The 14,308-nt window shown below is 39.8% G+C and overlaps 1 protein-coding gene and 1 non-coding gene across 2 annotated transcripts; both read right to left on the bottom strand.

The window, feature by feature from the left end:
* Nucleotides 1-6,869: 6,869 nt before the first annotated feature.
* Eif5 (eukaryotic translation initiation factor 5) lies at nt 6,870-14,255 on the bottom strand. The gene is made up of 10 exons (XM_015496015.2): nt 13,950-14,255; nt 13,769-13,850; nt 13,329-13,501; nt 12,905-13,016; nt 11,621-11,763; nt 11,227-11,385; nt 10,375-10,536; nt 9,895-10,059; nt 9,355-9,489; nt 6,870-9,065 (listed from the first exon to the last, which is right to left on the bottom strand). Exons 1-10 carry the CDS (start codon nt 14,019-14,021, stop codon nt 8,976-8,978), a joined length of 1,293 nt encoding a protein of 430 aa, XP_015351501.1. The 5' UTR covers nt 14,022-14,255; the 3' UTR covers nt 6,870-8,975.
* On the bottom strand, nt 12,476-12,601 carry LOC125615412. The gene has a single exon (XR_007346071.1). It is a non-coding gene; the product is annotated as a small nucleolar RNA SNORA28 (small nucleolar RNA).
* Nucleotides 14,256-14,308: the final 53 nt, after the last annotated feature.

Raw genomic sequence — 14,308 nt, 5'->3', positions numbered from 1 at the left:
TTTATTTTCTAGTTATCGGTGGACACAACATCTTTGGGTTTTTTTGTATGTGGTGCTGAGGATCGAACCCGGGCTGCACGCATGCCAGGCGAGCATGCTACCGCTTGAGCCACATCCCCAGCCCCGTGAATGTGTTTTTTTAAATATTTATTTTTTAGTTTTAGGTGGACACAATATCTTTTATGTGGTGCTGAAAATCGAACCCAGTGCCTCACGCATGCTAGGCAAGCGCGCTACCACTTGAGCCACATCCCCAGCCCCGTGAATGTATTTTCATTACTCATGAGTAAAGACCTGGGAGGGGGATTGATGGGTCACAGGGCAAGTATATGTTTGACTTCATAAGAAACCACTCAGACAAGTAGTCTACATTGGAGAAGTGAAAGGACGTGTGTTCCTCAGTTGTTGTGGGGCATGTTCTGTAGCTAAGCTGCTTTGATTTCTGAACTTTTGGGTCTAGACTATTGGTCTGGTTCTGGAGACTAATTCTATCAATTTTTGTTTCATGTATTTTGAAGAGGTCAATCATTTCCCCTTTCTGTGAATTGATCTTCTATCTTTAGAAAGTGTATTTTGTATCTCTGGCAATATATACATTGTGGTGCTGGGAATTGAACCCAGGGCCTTGTGCATGCTGGGCAAATCCACAACTATTGAGCTATTCTTTCCAGCCCCTTTATCACAGTATTAGTGGTTATCTAATTCATTGGTATTTCTTTTTCTTTCATTTTACTTTCAACTGTTGTTGTTAAATGTGTTCCTTAAACAGCATATAATGAGTGTGTGTTTTTAAATCTAGTCATAATTCTTTCTTTTGACTGTAACTTAGTTCAGGTAATGGTATGCCTGGGTTTAGATCTACCTTATTACTTCACACCTTCTGTTCAACACATCTGCTGTGCATTGTTTTCTTCCTTCCTTGACTGCTGTCCTCTCCCTCCCACTTTTACTATAATTTAGGTGGTTATTCTGGAGGTCATGTGCATCCTCCACTCCTGCCACCTGGGACCTGCCTCTTTCTGCAAGAAGCAGGTTTGCAGCATTTCCTTTAGTGCTGGTCCACTTGCTGGTGGACAGGTCTCAGTTGCTGCAGGTATGACCATGCCTTATCTCTCCCTCATTCCTGTAAGATGGGAATATCCTTTTTCTCCCTCAGCACAATTGAAGGCATCCTTGAGTCTTTTTTTTTGGGTATGGAGATTTTGAATTCAGGGGACTCGACCACTGAGCCACATCACCAGCTCTATTTTGTTTTTTATTTAGAGACAGGGTCTCACTGAGTTGCTTAGCATCTTGCTTTTGCTGAGGCTGGCTTTGAACTCGCAATCCTCCTGCCTCAGCCTCCTGAGTCACTGGGATTACAAGCATTTGCCACCGTGTCTGGATTATTTATTTATATGTCATGCTGAGGATCAAACCCAGTACCTCACACATGCTAGGCAAGTGCTCTACCACTGAGCTACAACCCTAGTCCATGCTTTGCAATGTTTTATTATGAAAAATTCAAAAGCATGAAACTGTTGAAAGAATTGTAAAGTGAATATGAATGTTATTTAGTTAACATTGTACTGTATTTGCTTTATCATATATCCATCAATCTATCCCTCCCCTCTATCCATCAATCAATCCATCTCTATTGAATGCACTTCAAATATAGTTGCAAATATCAATATATTTCATTCAGAAACACTTTTACATGTACATCAGTAACTAAGTTCAATATTTTCTTTTTTAAAGGTAAAATTGACATGCAATGAAACAAAAAAAATAAATTGAAGGTTCTAAGAATTGAACCCAGAAATGCTTTACCACTGAAGTACATCCTCAGTCCTTTTTATTTTTTTTGAGACAGGTCCTGCCGAGGCTGGCATCAAACTTGAGACTCTCATGCCTTAGCCTCCCAAATTCCTGGGATCACAGGCATGGCCACTAGGTCTCACTTGAAAAAACAAATTTTTGACAAGCACACACTCTTATGTAACTCCAATTCCTATCAATATAGAGAATACTGCTGTCACCATGGGATTTTTCCCTGCCCTGTCCATTAACCCTCACCCCATTCACCTGTAGAAGCAATGTTTTTTTCATCACAGATTAGTGTAGGCTGTTCTAGCACGTCACATACATGGGATCCTATGTATTTTTGGTAAGGTCCGTTTTTGTGATTCATGTATTTGTGTGAGCATCTGTAGTCCATTTCTTTTTATTGGTAATATCCCAATTTATCAATGTGATATAGTTTGTTTATCCACTTTCCTGGTGATGGGTCTTGGATGTTCAAGGTTTGGGATACTATAAAAAAAGCTGATCTGACTGACCATTCCCATACAGTGTTTCCATGAACATATGTTTTCATTTTTCTTGGTTGTGGAATTCTCTAGGAGTGGGATCACTGGTTCATGAAGCAGGTGTTCCCTTTTTGTGAGAAGCTGTCAGATGTTGTCAGACTCTAGAGCTTAGCTCTTCTGATGGGTGTGTTATTTTACTGTGGTGCTTTCATGTACTTTTGCTTTACATTTTGAAGGTATGTCATCAGGTACATCATAGGACAGCACTGCCATTTCTTTTTCTTTTCATATAGATGGGGATTGAGTCCAGGGCCTTGTACACACTAAGTGTGCACTCCACCACTGAGCTACACCCAGCTGGAACTGCCATTCCTGATGTATTGTGTCTTTTATCACTTCATAAGGATCCTCTTTCTTCTCAATTTCTTTTCATTAAAATCTATTTTTTTTCTGAGATTCAGTTTGTGCATTTCTACTATATGGTAAGCATTTCCTAATCCTTTTACTTTCAAACTTTATCCTTTTAAGTAATGCTTTTATAAATAGTATATTGCTACACCTAAAAACCCAAGTTTACAAAGGCAGGTGCAACGTAGTGAGACATGATCTCATAAAAAAAGCAAGTTTATTCTCTCACAGATTCACTCCATTATGGGCACTTAACCACTGAGCCACACCCCCAGCCCTTTTCACTTTTTGAGAAAGGGTCTCACCAAGTTGCCCAGGGCCTTGCTAAATCACTGAAGCTGGCTTTGAACTTATGATCCTCCTGCTTCAGCCACCCAAGTTGCTGGGATTATAGGCATGAGCCACCACACCCAGCTCATTTTTCAAAGTATTTTGACTGGTTACTATATCTCATCCTTTTAGTCTATGGTGTACATCAGAGTCACTCTTGTACATTGTATGGAATTGGACGAATGTGTAATGACATGTCCATTATGGTATCTCATGGAGAAGTGCTATTGCCTTCAAAATGTGTGTTCCACCTGTTCACCCCTGATCTTTTCACTATCTTCAGAGTTTCACCTTTTCCAAAGTGCTTTGGAATTGAAACCACAGTACACATCCACAAAGCTGGACCTGCTGGTGCCTCTGGCCAGATTTGTGCAGTGAGGTTCCTCAATGATCCCATTATCGAGTGAATCTTTGGAAAGCTGTTCCCTTCTCCCAAATTACTTAGCAATTCAGGATTACTTTGCACCATCATCAAAAGAACTTGTTTAACAGAGGACCAAATCTGAGGACTCCAAACCTGCAACTTTGTTGGGTTGTCCCAACCGGGAGACAATAAAAAAAAAAATCCTGTGGCTACTTAAGACTGTGAACTTCTGGGGACCCCTCCTGATTGCTAGTCTCTAGGCAGGTTCTCAATAAGAGACCCTGTCCCCAGAAAGGGAAGGTCTATTGCTCTGGGCGTTTGGAAATGTTATGCCTGTGGGACAGGGGTTGAACCTGTTCACCTCTCCATCCTGACACTGCCTTGGATAGACATGGCTGCCTAGGACCCAACCTGTCCAGGCTCAAGTACACATTCATCTGTCCTCTCTCTCTCTGTGGCTGCTACTGGGTCAGTCACACAGCACCCCTGTTCTTGTTCCCATAGCAATTTCATCTCCTGGGTAGCAGGGGGATACAAATTCTTTCTTGCCTATGAGGGCCTGTCATCTTCCCCAAGCCACATTCCCATCTTAGACATGGGAATTGCTTTCACTTTTCAGAAATTAAGTCAGTTTTCCATTGCTGTGACAAAATACCTGTGGTACATCCCAGTGGGGAGCCCATGGCCAAAGCTGCTCACTCTTCATGAGAATAATTCCTCTTTAGTAATCATGCCCACATCACAGCACATGGTTTGGTGTTCAATTTTTTCACCATGATTCATGGAGATTTTGCTCCCCAAAGGCCCTCAGCTGGGTCAGGACCCTGTTGCAGGTGGATATAAACCCCAAGCTTCCAACCTGTTAACAATGACTCAGGGTGGGACTCAGGCACACAAGGCAGCATGTTACTTTTGGCAAGTAATTTACTCATGTCACTCTATAGTGTCTTTTTTTAAAAAATCAAGCTCTACACAGTACTGGAAATAACAAGACTGTATTACCATTGAGCTACATTCCCAGTCCTTTTTAATTTTTGAGACAGGGTCTTGCTAAATTGCCCAGGCTGGTCTCAAAAGTTGCAGTACTATTCTTGGTACTGAAACTTCTTGGGAACTTTGGAACAGGGAGAAAGGCTATAATTTTCATGGTGCCGGGGATTGAACAATCCTAGAAGCTAGGACATGGCAAGTGCTCTACCATTTATCTACGCTGAATCTACATCCTGCCTTATCTACATTCCCAGTCCTTTTCAAGACAAGGTCTTGCTAAATTGCCCAGGCTGGTCTCAAAAACTTGCAATCCTGCCTGACTCCTCAATAGCTGGGATTACAGGCTACATACCACTACACTAGTGGGAATGTAAGAATTGTCAAGACAATAGACAGGCCAACTTTGCATTTTGGGGTTATTACAGAATATTAAACAGGTAAGGTAGAACTTGATAAGCAAGGATTATCTGCAAAGCTGTCAGCAAACTTAATTTTTTTTGTGTGTGTGTGTGTAGGGGGTGGAGTATACTGGGGACTGACTTCAGAGGTACTCAACCACTGAGCAACATCCCCGTAATCTCAAATGGTTTGCTTTGTTTAAAAAAAAAAAAAAAAAAGAAAAAAAAAGTCGTAAGTGAACTGCACGCAGAACAAATTTATTTGGTTTTAAACACATCTCATTTGGGTGCAGTGGCATATGCCTCTGTAATTCCAGTGACTCAGGAGGCTGAAACAGGAGGATCACAAGTTGGAGAAGCTGTTTAGTGAGACTAAAGGGCTGCGGTGTAGCTCAGTGATTAAACACCCTGGGCTCAATCCCCAGTACCAAATAAACACAACTCAGCACTAGGTGTGACCGGATGCAGGAATCAAGACTAGCAGCAGCTCAAGGCCCAATCTCCATATCCCCTAAGAGGAAGCACTGGATAAGGAAACACCTTCCCACCCATTCTCAAACCAGTCTCCAGTTTATCAACTTCAGAAGGGCCTGTTTGAAAAGCAGTCATTCCCCATCCTTTCATTCTTGGAGATTCATGCTGTGTGTCCCAGTTATATAGGTATTTGGAATCTGAATTCCCTAGAAAGCACCAGATTTCAAGAATTAACTGGCGTGGCACATGCCTGTTAATTCCAGACACTGGAGAGGCCAAGTCAAGAGGATCCAAATTCCAAAGCCAGCCTCAGAAACTTAAGGAGACCCTGACACAAAATAAAACTGGGCTGGGGATGTAGCTCAGAGGAAAGCACCCTGGGATTAAATGCCTAGTTCACCACCTGTAACAATAACCATTCCTGGGCAATTTAGCAAGACTCTCAAAATAAAAAAGGGGGCTGGGCACATCAATGTTTATAGCTGCACAATTCACAATAGCTAAATTGTGCAATCAAGGTGTCCTGTAAATTAATGGATTAAACAAATGTGGTATACATACACAATGAAATATTACATAGCAATGAAAGAGAATAGAATCATGGCATTTGCTGGTAAATGGATGGAGTTGGAGGAGACAATGCTAAGTCAGTCAATCCCAAAAAACCAAATGCCCAATGTTTGATATAAGGAAGCTAATTCATAGTGGGGTAGGGAGGGGAAACATGGAAGGAAGAGATGAACTCTATAGATAGGGCAAAGGGGTGGGAGAGGGCATCAGGTTAGAAATGGTGGAAGGAGATGGACACCATCATCCAAAGTACATGTACGAAGACACGAATGGTGTGAGTATACTTATTGCATACAACCAGAGATTTGAAAAATTGTGCTGTATATGTGTTATGAATTACACATATAGAATTTTAAAAATTTAAAAAAAGGGCCACTGGGCCACACAGCTCAATTCTGGTAGAATTGTAATGACAAAGGCTCACTTGATTCTCTGACTACTACTCTTTGTGGCTTTGAAACTTACACCTTTTCTTTTCCCCAAATCTTCTTTTCCCTTAACTTCTCCTCCCTAATCTCTCATTCTTTCCTGAATCACCTCTATAAAAGCCTCCTGTTCAGATGGGCAGAATCATAGCCTTTGAAGGGATAGGAATTCTGTTTTTTCCTTGATAGCCAAGCAATAAACCTTCTTCCTTTTTCTCGTGTGTCCTTGTTATTGGATTGGCATTGGGGACAAGGACTAAACTTTCAGCAACAGAATGTTTGCCCTGGGTTTGATTCCCACACCACACAATACAAAACATTTTTGGGGGGGGGGGGCAGACTTGCAGTTCATAGCCAACTCATGCTACTACAGCAATAACCAATGAAATTTGCAACACTTTGTGTGTAGGACTGATATATATCCCTACAGAAAGAACAAACTACAGCTGCTACAGGGATTTCAAGGTTTTGAACTTATAAAATTATAACAAAAACTTGGGCTGGGGTTGTGGCTGAGTGGCAGAATGCTTGCCTAGCATGTGTGAGGCACATCCATATCCTAAAACAAAACCCCCCCCCCCCAAACTTAGGTTAACTTTAACATTAAAGCAGAGACAAAACAGAATTTTAACATTGTTTTAATCAAGTAATGCAGCTGTTTGAAACAGGAAATTTTAAGACAATTCAATAGAGCAAAGTGGATTACTCTATTAGGTTACCTGTGAATTAAATCCAGATCATGTGAATTTGAATTCCACTAAAGTTTGGCACCAGACTTAACACTGGTCTAAGCCCTAACCCTCTCCCTTAGTGTTGAGAAGCCCTGACACATTTCCCTTAGAGTAAAAGCCACACAGCTCTACAACAACCACTTCATCAGCTTGACACGTGTAGTAAGTACACTCTACATGGGTCACCAGCACCTCTGATAGAATCTAGTTAATGACAGCAAATGGGCCTTGCCCAAAGAATCTGACCTAGGTTACAGGAGTTTGCAAAAGTCCCCTCTTTGGTGTGACACAGCATGTTCCCTTCAGGTATATAGCTCCTGCTCTTCACTCACTAGAATCTATCAAAAGGCAGAGGGAGATCTATGTTCTGTCCATGTTAAGACTGTTAGGTTTTTATTTCTGTAAAGTGTCAAGCTAACAAGGTTTTATTTTCAAATATTTGTATACTTTCAATGTGAAAAACTTTTATATACATGTCATTAAAGTCTCATAATCTGTGAGATGGGTCACAAACAAGAGCTGAATAATGTGAGCCAGTGCTCCACACAAAATTAACCACATGGACTTTGCAATGCCTGGAATGCACTTTTTGTGGAAAAGAATAAATGCAAAGTTTTTATAAACTCAAAAGTCAGAACCCCAATCAAAAGTTTTCATCAGCTAACTGCATAAGAAATTCACCTGTGTCAGTCCAAATCCAAGGCCCTGGATGGGCTCTCAGACTCATCACCTACACCCAATGGCCATCATCCAAACTTCTTGGGAGCCCAGCTATATTCAATGTGAAGTAAAAAATATCCCTCCCAAGTCTTACACCAAAATATAGGCTCTGACTTAGAAATATGCCTTTAACTTGTTTCTTTTTTAAATAAGATTTTTTTGGGGAAAAAAAAATCCAGTTTGAAATATAGCAACACTTATTTTGGCAAGGCAATAACCAAAATCTAAAACAGCATAAGCTACGTGTCCAAATGTAAAAGGCATTGAATAAACCACGATATATTTTTTTTGGGGGGGAGGGGGGCGCACGACATACTGAACACAAGATAGAATGTCTCAACATTTTGAAATTATAATTTAAACCTTAAGGGTAAAAGCTGAAAAGCTGCTCAGTTCTTGCTAGAGATTAAATGCACTTTTCCCTGTTTCCCCCAACTAAAATCAGAATTTATTATTTAATCACACCTCAAAGTTTGAGTTTTCTCTTGGTACAAAGCAACCACTACATACACATTAAAATACTTATTTGTTAATGTAATAATTTTTCCCTGGCTCATCCAACGTGCAATGCACATGACTCCAAAGACTAAAATTGGGGGCTAGTGTACATGAACTGAAAAATCACAACTCCAAACTTCAAAACTAGTTCTTAAAATTATTTATAGGACACTCAGGTTATTTTTATTTCTCAACAAGATGTTGCACTGTCATTTGATTATCAGTCTACCTCAGCACAAAAAAATTGCCAGATGCCAATTTGAGGGACTAAAAAAATTCAAAAGTACTAGATTTAACAGCTCAGTAAGATCATTACAAACAAGTATGTTTACATTCTGCTGAAAACCCCTGAATGGTCTCAGCACCTAACAAAATCTACCAGGCTCCAAGGACCATGTCAGGTTAAATGATGGCACCACTTTTTAAAAGGAGCCAATTACTTTAGCTAAGTCATTCAGAGCCCAAAATCTGAAGAATGACCAAAATCAAATCTTTATTTTTATAACTGTATAAATGTGATCCAAATGTGTCCACCACTAGTTTTTCCAAAAGAAACATGCTATAAATAAGCAAACTACATCTGCTCACTGATGTGTGTATGGACTTCCTAGATGTCTCATTGGGCTAATTACAGACCACTCACAGTAATAGATTTTTAGTATTAAAGTGTAGCATGATGTTAAGCCATTTTAGCTTTTACACATACATGTTGCACTTCTGGCTGATAATGGAGAAAAATTTGCAGCATTACACTGTTAAGCTAGGTTGCATCCATTATTTTAAATGGCGTCAATATCAATGTCATCATCCTTGTTGTCAGACTTCACAGTTTCAACTTTCGGTACACTGGCAGTCTTTGAGTACACCACCTGATAAAATAAATGATTTTACCAATTACATACCTTGCCCCAATAAATTTACCATTAAAATATAAATCAAGTGGTAACAAAGGAGAACTGCTTCAATGTAGCTATCGTTCCTCCTAGAGTTTTATCATATAAAACCCAAGTTACCTAACATGCTACCCATCACTCTTCCTATTGAAAGGCTGTATTTTATCTCATCTTTAATCTTAAATTTGGAATCACCCCTAATTTTTACCACCACTCTCAGACACGCACCATCAACACTGCACTAACCAACTTCCCCAGCGTTTACCTCAATGTTCTCATCTTCATCTTCTTCTTCACCACCAGAAGATTCTTCCTCTGCTTCCTTCAACCACTTTATAAATGGTTCTGCTTTGACACGAATCTCTTTGGCAAGTTCTTTTGATACGTATTTCTTAGAGGTCTAAAAAAAGTCCAGTACAATTTTCTTAGGAAAGACTTTTTACTACTGAGCTACATTCCCAGCCATTTTTAAATTGCTGAGTTTGACCTCAGATTTGCTATTCTCCTGCTTTAGCCTCCCAGGTTACTGGGAGATTCCAGGCTATTTTACCTGGCATCATGATACAATTTTGAATCCTCCATGGAATGTGTATTATGTATCTAGCAAACGCACAAAGTCTAAGCAATTTCTGCTGTTGCAATCGTCAAGATGACATTACGGAAATCACAAGTTACATCAGATAAGCACAGGGGATTATACTTCAATGCAGACAGATTATATAGTAATTATTAACTCGGACAAAAGAACCACAATGATCTTTTTCAATAGTTTTGAACTGGAAAAGCCCACTTTTACATTCCCCACCTTTTCCGACCAGCTGATGATGACCTCCTCTTCTAAAAGGTCTGCGTCATACATTTCCTTCAAGATATGTGGAATCTTAGAGAGGAGCTGAGCTTGATGCATTGCCACCACACACTCCAAACCATGAAGAAGGTATCGTTGAGCTTTTTTGTTATTGTGACAAAACTGCAAACAGATACTTGGCATTAACAAACTTTTTTTACATGGTGTAACTTGACAATTCTAATACTCAAATATATTCATTTCCTTAAGACTGCTTTTTTAAAAGTACGGCTTACAGTGAGTCAAAAAAGTCAAGACACAAAATATCCCTACATTACATACTCTCTACATCAAAGGTCAAGTACACATTTGCAGATGCTCAAAGGTTTATAAAAATTAGCTCCTCTTTCAGGATGACAAAAAATGAATAAAAGTGATTAAAAACAGTACCAAGGACACACACCATAATCTCACACGAGTCCAAAACAATTTGCTTACTCTTAAGAAATGGCGCCTGTATTTCTTAATCTGTTCTCTAATTTTCTCATTAAAAAGAACTTCAGTTAGAACAAGAGGGCCCATGGCTTTTACATCCAGCCTTTCTGCTTCTGCGACAATTTCTTTGTCTGATGAGTCAATGATACCCTCTTCTTTCTTTTTCTGCAAATAAAAAGAAAACAATTCAGTGAAATGTTTGCATGTTTTCACTAGGCTCAAGATACCAGTTAAGGGACTGGGGGTTTTGCTCAGTGGTAGATCACTTGCCTAGCACCTTTGAGGCCCTGAGTTAGATCCTCAGCACCACATGAATATAAATAAAATAAAAATATTGTGCCCAATGGAATATAAATAAATAAATAACTGAAAGATATCAGGCTGGGGTTGTGGCTCAGGAGCAGAGTGCTTGTCTAGCACATGTGAAGCTCTCGGTTCGATCTTCAGCACCACATAAAAATAAACAAAATAAAGGTACTGTGGTTCAACTACTTAAAAAAAAAAAGCTATCAGGTTAGTCTCCTTATTTCTTCAATTTGCATTTCTAAATGATACAAAATTGCAAGTGACACAACTCTTAATGACCTTCCAAAAACTTTTCTTAGATGAAGAAAAACAAATGCGAAAATAAGAGTATTCAAAAGTAACAGAAGTTACTTTTCAATTATTGGGCTGGGGTTGTGACTCAGTGGTAGAGCGCTTGCCTAGCCTGAGTGAGGCACTTAGGTTCGATTCTCAGTGCTGCATATATATATATAAATAAAAACAGAGGTCCATCAACAACTAAAAAAAGAAATATCTAAAAAGCACAAAAGCTGGGCTGAAGCTCAACGGTAGATCAAGCAAATGTTTTACCTTAACAAAATCAAACAGGATGTTGACACGCTCTTCTACAGTTCTTTCCAAATCATCACTGAGTGTCAGAACTTTTGCGTGGTCACTAATTTCATCCATTCTACGCCTCTGAGCTTCCTCAGTTGTATCCTCTCCCCAATCATCATCCTCCTCTTCTTCCTGTTTACAAAATCAAAATGTTTGGTCAAAGGCACACTTTTTTAAAATATAAAAATACTTCAGATTTACAAAGATTATTTTCCCACCAAAACTCAAGCAACTGGCAACACTTGGAATCCAAAATACTGTTCTAATATTTAACTGAAGGCTAGTTTCATCATTTCTGCCCACTTCAACAAAGTGCCAGCTACTTTATACAACTGAGTGCCCACTAGGCTCTCAAGCCTACACTCACCACAGCATGTGGAGGAGGACTGATTTCATTTGGTGGTGGTGGTGGTGGTGTCTCACTGCTGGATACAGAACCATTTTCCTTGTCTTTGCCCTTTCTATTTTTCTTTTCCTTTTCTTTCTTTCCTGTACCACTGTCACTATTCTCTATAAGGAAAAATGAAGGAAATAAAAGTTTAGTTCTGCCAGGCATGGTGATACATGCCTATAATCTAAGCAAATCAGGAGACTAACCCTCTCTCTCAAGAAATAATAAATAAGTAAAAAATAAAAAGGGCTGAGGGCATAGCTCAGTGGTAAAGTGTCCAAGTTTAATCTCCAGTATTTGGGAAGGAGGTACATTCCTACAGTTCATATTACCTTACTGCTCCTCAGAATACTTAAACATCATGCCCCCCTATTGATCTCAGAAAATATCACAGGACACCACTGTAATTTTTAAGGGATTTCCACCTACTGTATTTCATAGGTAACAAACTCACACAATGAATGGAGATACATAAAATATTAGGCGTATTACAGTAAGAACAAGATTACAGTGATGTCTGACGCCTCGATGACCAGATTAGTCAAAAGTTGGACCTCCTGCTAGGTGCAATGGCAATTGCACACACGCAATTACAGCAAGGAAAAATGAAGGAAATAAAAGTTTAGTTCTGCCAGGCATGATGATACATGCCTATAATCAACGTGGAAAGGTGAGGTAGCAGGATCACAAATTCAAGGCCAGCCTCAGCAATTCAGCAAGCCCTCGTCACCTGAATTCAATCCCAGCACCAATAAATAAATAAAAATGTTGGGCCTAACCAACTTGAACAAGGCTATCTCAATCTGGCTTTTACCCAACACTTTTCAGAACACTGTTTAAGCCCATATAACGGCTTGTCTCACAGAAAAGAGAACACCGGAATAGGTTAGACTTTCTTGCTATAGCAAGCTCAAATTGTGTCAGACAGTTTCAATAATCTGCCACAGAGTGTTGCTTGCAAAGTTCTAAGGTCATTTAAGCCTAACAAAGGAAGGCCCATTTACAAACAATTCCAAAGTAGATGATGCAACCCCATCATACTGTTTTACAACTTGAACTATGTTTTCCATTCTAATGTGTCTTAAAAACTGATGGCAGATTCTTCTCACCTTTAGTAGTATAAAAACGAGAGTACAATTTCCAAGGAAGTCTCACAGTCAATAAAATGCAACCCAAGGAAACACTCTGGCTTTATAACAACAAATACTTTCCACTTTTGTTACCAATGATCATTGCTTTAAGCTCATCATGAAGACTTACCAGGTGGGTTTTTGAGAATAAATGTGCAGAGTTTATGATGTGTGTCAAGCATGCCTCGGTAGCCACAGGCTTTACAAGAATTACCTATTGTTTGCTTCTTTGGATTGACATGCTGTCAAAAGAATAAAAATAGGTATGTTACCCATAATGTAAGATGAAAATTCTAAGTGAATTTTTGGAACAAAGAGTGAAAATATCTAGACATCTAAAACACTACCTTTACATACATTTTTTTTTTTAAGGTGACCTACTTGAAAGTATTAAAAAAATCCCCCAAAATGTGAGGTGTTTTACTTACAATTAAGTCTTCTGTGTCTTCTCAGGAACGTGTTTTAGCTTTAATACAGAACTGACCACAAAAGCAGGTATTGTCTCACCACTCCCTACCCCTCCTTTTTTTGACAAAACCCTCATTGGCACTCACCAGTTCCGTTTCAGGATTCTCACACTCAGGACAGAGAACAAATTTTTTAATGAATCCATCCAACATGTCTTGCAGCTTATTCGCCTCATGAGATCCATTGACAATGTAACGGTCATTCTTAACATCAAACTGGGTCTGTGCTCCCAGCTCACAACCAAAATATTTGGTGGGATCTATGTTAAGAAAAGAAAGGCTTGATTATATTAAGGAACTAAATAAACCAATCTCTAGCTGCTTATTCACCTTTATTCAAGAACCACCACTGTTTTAAAATGATGTGGGTTCATGAAATGTTGGCTAGGCAGTGAACTTATGGCAACCCTTAAGTTAAAGTCCACAATTAACCCTTAACCTAATTAGCATATAACTCAGGAAGTTTTACAATTCAAAGACTGTCCTAGACCCCCTAGTGTACACGCTTCGAGGAAAGCTTTACTTACACGTTGGAGGCCGATTAAGCGCCTTTGCAACGTCAACCATGTTGACTATAACTGTCTTGATTCCATTTCCTTTGCCCTCAACCTAGAGGAAATAAGAATTTCAGTTTTGCGCTGTCTTCCCTGAAACCCCACGGAGAGCTGCGGCTGCCTCCCTGCCACCATGGCGACCGGTAGGTACTACCTTGGCAATCAGACGGGGCATCTTGTAGCGATAGAACTGGTCTGACACGCTGCGGTTGACGTTGACAGACATTTTGGCTTATTAGTGGCTTTATCAATAAGATGAAGAGATCTTTGATTGCAACTTTTTGGTATCTTCTGTCTGGAGAAGAAGGGATGACATAAACGACTGCAAGAGTTCTCGGTCTCTGACATGAAAAAATTTTCGCCGCTGAGGCTGTAAGCTCCTTGCTTGTACGCTATGTTTCCCCAATACAGGTACCAATGGCTGCGCAACAGCTCTGCAAGAGAAGAGGGGCGACACGCCCCGCGGTTCAGCATCGCCGGGGCCGCCCGCAGCACGGCCTCCGGGCGGCGGGG

The sequence above is a fragment of the Marmota marmota genome, unplaced genomic scaffold (assembly GCF_001458135.2).
Source record: "Marmota marmota marmota unplaced genomic scaffold, marMar, whole genome shotgun sequence".
NCBI lineage: Eukaryota > Metazoa > Chordata > Mammalia > Rodentia > Sciuridae > Marmota > Marmota marmota.
The sequence above is the reverse complement of the archived record's forward strand: the minus strand, read 5'-3'. Positions and strand labels throughout refer to the sequence as shown.